This window comes from Nanorana parkeri, unplaced genomic scaffold (genome assembly GCF_000935625.1).
Source record: "Nanorana parkeri isolate BGI_ZX_2015 unplaced genomic scaffold, ASM93562v1 scaffold143, whole genome shotgun sequence".
NCBI lineage: Eukaryota > Metazoa > Chordata > Amphibia > Anura > Dicroglossidae > Nanorana > Nanorana parkeri.
In genome coordinates, this window is record NW_017306411.1 from 857,603 (window position 1) to 863,838 (window position 6,236).

The following is a 6,236-nucleotide window of genomic DNA, read 5'->3' on the forward strand; positions in this document are numbered from 1 at the left end:
TTTGTCTACAAGACCATAAGCCTGAACAAAGGTCTGTCTAAGCCACCTAGAAATGGTGGAGGGTATAGGAGATTACAGCCAGAACCAGGGGCAAGGCAGGACCTGCCAAAGAGAACATGGCCCGACAAAAAGCTTCCGGTGTGTTATTAGTGGGCCCCTTAAATTTAGGGACATCATCCACACAATAGTAAGAGCCTTTTTAAGGTAGGAGATGGCCAGATCCACAACCAGAACATACCACTCACTGACAAACTCCTCATTAACAGCGTATAATGTTAACAAGCACAAGGGTGCTTCCAAACTTCATACAGAGAGAACTCAGAGAGGATTTGCCGGGAAGGTTTTGGAGGCCTTAGGGGCCCTGTAGGACACAAGGCCAGATACAGCACTGGAAGAAGCAACAGGTTCGCCTTCCAGTTTTACACATTGATGCACACTGCATCAATCTCAAATAAAGAGAAAAAAGGTTGCTAGAAAAAAAGTCTTAATTCGGCAGAGCTGAGAAAAGATGTCCAACCTCCTAGGACACTAGAACAAAACTGAGGCATGCTGGGAATAGGGGGGTTATCTCAGGGCTGGCTTTCTGTTTTTTTGTTTACCAGAGTCCAGTCCTCCTGTAGGCAGCTATATAACCTGAAGGTTTAAGACTTCCCGTGTCCCTAAATGGATGAGAAGTATAAAATGCTTTGCTCCATAAGGGGTATGAAGGTACAAGGGCTGAAGTTGTTAAAGTGGTTACAAATAACCTTTGTGAGAATCCTCTGATGGAAGCTACAGGCTGTTTCCTGGGTAACATAACAGTCTCATTGGAGGACAATAGAGCAGAACGTGTTTATCCCTGCCCCAGACCATTTTTAACAGTCGGGGAGTCAGAGAAAGTTTACCTCCAGGTGAAGATTCTCCCACAGGATCCACTCATCTAAAATCCACCTCTTTTTTTTCCCTAAAGGAAGGGTGGTAGAAAACATATAATAAAAGCCTGATAATAAATAAACCTATAATAAGAACAGATATAACACTTCTCTAAGCCACACTTTCTTTTTTGCCATCTATTAATTCCCCTCCCTTCCTGTCCGAGGGTCCAGTGTTGCCAATACAGAAAATGAAGGTTGATCTCTCTACTAAGGACACAGACATGAGTAACAACCCAATGGAAGGTTCTGTTACCTGGGTCATTTTGGGGATTTCCTTTTCGGTGCTCTTTTCCTTCTCTCTGGCCAAGTCTTTAAGCATCTGCTTTAGTTGTTTCCGATAGTCTTTTTCCTCTCCTGTTAGGGACAAAGGTAAGAAATAAAATGGCAAATAAAAAGATTTTATAGAAAGTTCTATGCAAAATCAGCCAAATATCCACTTACTACACGCTGACCGGGGTGTTACACCCCCTTCCTGGTCAGGCCATTTTTTAGTACTCAGCACAGCGGTACTTTGACATTTATTCCGTCATGCAGCGCTGTACTGAATTGAATTCTATACCATTTTTTGGGGGCCGATAGAGCTTTCTTATAGTGGTATTTTTATCACCACTGCGGTTTTTATTTTGTACTATATAAAACGGAAAAAGTACCAAAACATCTGGAAAAAAATCTGTTTTCCCTACGTTATGAAACATTTATATTTACCCAAATGTTTGGTAAAATATAAAAGATGGAGTCTTCTCGGGTAAATAGACACCAAACATGTCAAGTTTTAAATCTGCGTATGCCAGCAAAATTGCAAAAAACTACCATGCCCAAAATTGGCCATAGGCGACGCTTTAAAAGCTTTTACCGCTCATGAGTTTAGTGTTATCAGTGATTGATGGCCCTAATATTATTGCTCACACTCCGACATTCGCGGTGTTTTGTAACACATGAGGCGCAATCATTGTTTTTGTATGTAGGTGCACCCGACGCATGTGTGCGTGTGTATGCGGGGGCGGGGGACTTTTATGACTAATTTTGTTTTACTTTTACTTAAACTTTATTGCCATCACAATGCGATAGCCAATATACAGTGACTGGTCCTCTTAATAAAGACATCAGGGGTCTTTCAGATCCCTAATTTCACCTAGGGACCCCCAGATAAGCGACCTAGCGGCAGGCACGAGCGGGATGGGAAAGGACGTCTAAAAACGCCCACCTGCATTCAAGAAGCCACCGTCCGGCCGTTTAATTACAAAGGCCGGACAGCAGGTGGTTAATCAGTATTATGAAGCATTTTTTGGGATTCTATCTCGGATTATAACTTCAACACATCATTTATGCTAACTACTGCATTCACTATATTCAAGAGAAGGATCTTCTACACACAGGTGTATAAAGCCAATAATAGATAAAGATGAACTCTGCTCGGCAGTAGGAGCATCTACACTGGCCACAGAACATTAACTCCAAATGGTTGAAGCTGATCTTAAAGCGAACCTTTACTCATGTCTTTAAAAGAACACCAAACACACCTTTAGAAATGTTTAGCATTGACAATCTACAAACACATACTTCTAGATAATTGCCAGCTTTGTATTTTTTGCATTCCTTATTTCTCTGTTCTTCCCCAGTCTTCTGACAGTGGCCATGTTTACCAAGGGCAGGTTATCAGATCTCCTATTACTTCCTGGATTTCTGGCACATGTGACTAGGACATGTGACCATGCACATCATCTCAGGGGAGGAAAATGCCTTTCCCTGAGATTACAGATGAGATTTCCCAGCAATGCTCTCCTGATGACAAGGCAATCCCAGTGTGCATTGCTTTGGCAAACTGAAGTCATTTTGCCCTGTCAAAGCAGGAAGTGAATGCTCTGCAAGTGTAAGTATTTCAAAATCGCAGCATTTTACCCCTGGCATGTTTATGTTCTTATTAATCATCATCATCATACATAGAGGGATGCATTGGTAGAATTTGATTTTTGAGTGTAAAGGTCCGCTTTAACTACCACATACATGTGAATACAATGTAAACTGTGAATAAACAAACATACCATTTGCTTTTGTAAGCTTTAGTGGTCTTGTAGTGGACAGAAGTGGCCCTTTCAGTGGTGACTGGCAGTCATGGTCATTCTCTGTAAGAGCTGAAAAAATATTCTGTTTCATCACAAAGCCATCAAATTATACATTTTGCAGAAAAAAATACAGAAATAGCAGCATAAAGTGGAGAGTGAAGTCCGCTGCGTGACCCTGTGAAAAGTGAGTGCAATACCCGCTCTATCACAGGAAACTCCCTTTTGGATTTTTTTACTGAACTAATAGGGTTGCTTTAAATCCCAAAAGGTTGATGTCTCTCCAACAGGACCTGTACTCCGCATACAAGCACAAGGGTTATATTGAGCACCAGCTGAAAACATTCATGGTCAGTGAAACAAAGGAATGAGAAACCAAATGTTGAGTTACTTCCAGCAACCAATCAGGTTTTAGCCAACAAGGAATCTGTTCGGTTACTATAAGCAACAGGTCCACTGTAGCACCAGCCATATTTACTACAACTTCCTAAATCAGACGAGGAGTGCATACTTATACAATGAAATTACCTGGTGGAATATGAAGCCGGTACAACAGTTTGATTTTTTCGCTCATCTCACCGTTGTATATGATATCTGCAGAACAAAACCATAACATTTTTGCATTCTTTAGTGTTTTGGAGTACAAATATCCAACCGTGTAAAACAACAAATAGCAACACACACACACACACACACACACACACACACACACACAAAACTCAAAAGGTAACCTGGTAGACCTCAGGAGCTATTAGTGTTCTTTCCGATTGTACTCACCCAAACACCAAGCAAAGGACTTGAACTCAATGAGTTGGTCCTGATTTTCATCAAGCAGACGGAACATCCTTGTAGCTAGGATCTCTATGTGAGGACCCCATGCCCATGGGGAACACAGCCTGAAGAGTGTCACAAACTGACGACTGTCAATTTTGTACTGTTCTGCATAGGGCCTGCTGGGGTCATGGTGTGCCAGTGATGAAGACATCCCTTCCCAATAACAGTAAATAAAATGTTCTCTCTGAAAAGAAAACAACAACACAAAGCATGTTCATTCGCTTCAATTAAATATTTTCCTTCAAAAAGGAAATTGAAAAGAAAACACCAACATACCAAATTAAAGTGACACTAAACTCAGGGGTTAAACCTTAAAAAATCAATTACCTTAACTATTAACAAAAATGTATCTTATTTGTGTATCACTCAGCTGTAGTAATGTATACACCCCTGGAACACTGCACAGCTAAGAGACACACTCGGCTACTTCCTGGCTCACTGAACAGAGGTGATGAGAATGAGGAGGATTTCTGGAGGCAGAAAGTTGTGACCGGTAGGAAATAAATGCGTCTCCTGCCTGGCTTTGCAGCATGCCAGGAGGTTTATAACGTTACAAATCTTTTGGAAGTTGATTCAGTAAACATTTATGTATTTCAACTGTGTTTTAGCCATTTTCATGGAGTTCTGCTTTGATGTTGCTAACATCTGAGCCATCACCCCACTGATCTAAATCTGGGTCCATCATCTGTATCTCCCTCCGATTTTTGTATTAGGCCATTAGATACCAGTGCAAACTCCTGGATAATCGGTAGCATCAGAGAACTGCGTAATGACTGGAAATACATATTAAAGGACAGGGCCGCCGTCAGGGGGGTACCGCCGATACTCATGTAAGGGGCCCGGGCAGCTTTAGGGGCCCGCCCGGGACCCTTACATGAGTATCGGCCGCCGGTGACAAGCGAGGAGGCCGGCCGGGCCCCCGCAGCGCAGGAGAATACCGGCTGTAGCAGCGCCGGGCCCCAGCATGATCTATTACCATCGGAGCAGGCTGGGGCCCAGAGGCAGCTCTCCTTCGTGTGCGTCCCGCGCTCCCCCGCCGAGTCACCTTGATGTGCGTCCCACGCATTGCTATGTGAAGAGTCCAGTGTGTTGCTATGTGCAGAGTCCAATGTGTTGCTATGATCAGAGTCCAATGTGTTGCTATGTCCAGAGCATTGTTATATGCAGATTCCAGTGTGTTGCTATGTCCAGTGCGTTGCTATGTCGTTGCTATGTCCAGAGACCAGTGCGCTGTTATGTGCTGTGCCCAGTGCGTTGCCATGTCCAGTGCGTGGCTTTGTCCAGTGCGTGGCTATGCGCAGAGTCCAGAGCGTTGCTATGCGCAGAGTCCAGAGCGTGACTATGTGCAGAGTCCAATATGTTGCTATGTGCAGAGTCCAATGTTTTGCTATGCCCAGAGCATTGTTATGTGCAGATTCCAGTGCGTTGCTATGTCCAGTGTGTTGCTATGTCCAGAGTCCAGTGCGCTGTTATGTGCCGTGTCCAGTGTGTTCCTATGTCCAGTGCGTGGCTTTGTCCAGTGCGTTGCTAAGTGCAGAGTCCAGGGCATCACTAAGGGTTAGTTCACACCATAAGCAGTGCGTTACGGTCCAAATATGGACGGAACGCACTGCCCGCATTGCGGCTGGCTCACTTTTTTGCCGGGCTGGAGGGGGCGTGGCATGCCATTGAAGTGAATGGTACTGTACCCACGCCCTCTGGCCGCAATTCGATCACCCGCACGGGATTGCAAGGCACATTGTGCCTGCAGTGCGTTCGGGTGCGGTGCGTTTAAAATGCTGCAAGCACTATTTTGATTGCACCAGAACGCACTGCAGACAAACCCGTGCGGGCTATCGCATTGCAGCCGGAGGGCGTGGCTACGGTGCCATGCACTTCAATGGCCTGGCACGCCCCCTCCAGCCCGTCAAAAAAGTGAGCCGGCCGCAATGCGGGCAGTGAGTTCTGGCTAGAATCGGACCAAAGCGCACTGCTTATGGTGTGAACTAACCCTAAGCCCTGCGTCCAGTAGACATGTGCGATTAGTTTTCGGAAAAATTAGTTTTCCGAACGAAACTCGTTAGCGGTCGCCTGTACGCATTGTCATTTGTGGACGAATTTTAATTTCAGCAAAGTGACAATAAAAAAAAATGTAATGTCACTTTGCTGCAATGAAACGAACGATACGAACATGAAACGGAAATGAACATTCGTACAGACTACCGCTAACGAATTTCATCCGAATCCCGAAAAACTAAATAACGCAAAATCCGAATCAAAGCAAGATGAAACAATTGTTTTGCCGGTGCACATGTCTAGTGTCCAGCGGGTCAGGAAGCCCTGCGTCCAGCGGCTCACAGAGCCCTGCGTCCAGCGGCTCACAGAGCCCTGCGTCCAGCGGGTCACAAAGCCCTGCGTCCAGCGGGTCACAAAGCCCTGCGTCCAGCGG

General features: G+C 44.8%; 1 protein-coding gene across 2 annotated transcripts in view; it reads right to left on the reverse strand.

The window, feature by feature from the left end:
* TBC1D8 (TBC1 domain family member 8) overlaps nucleotides 1-6,236 on the reverse strand; it is a 77,595-nt gene that overhangs the window by 2,597 nt on the left and 68,762 nt on the right. For both annotated transcript variants that reach the window (XM_018554143.1, XM_018554142.1), the window contains exons 16-19: nucleotides 3,752-3,992; nucleotides 3,503-3,568; nucleotides 2,957-3,046; nucleotides 1,168-1,268 (exon numbers count right to left, since the gene is read on the reverse strand). In XM_018554143.1, coding sequence (XP_018409645.1) covers nucleotides 1,168-1,268; nucleotides 2,957-3,046; nucleotides 3,503-3,568; nucleotides 3,752-3,992 — 498 coding nt within the window. The remainder of the gene's footprint in view (nucleotides 1-1,167; nucleotides 1,269-2,956; nucleotides 3,047-3,502; nucleotides 3,569-3,751; nucleotides 3,993-6,236) is intronic.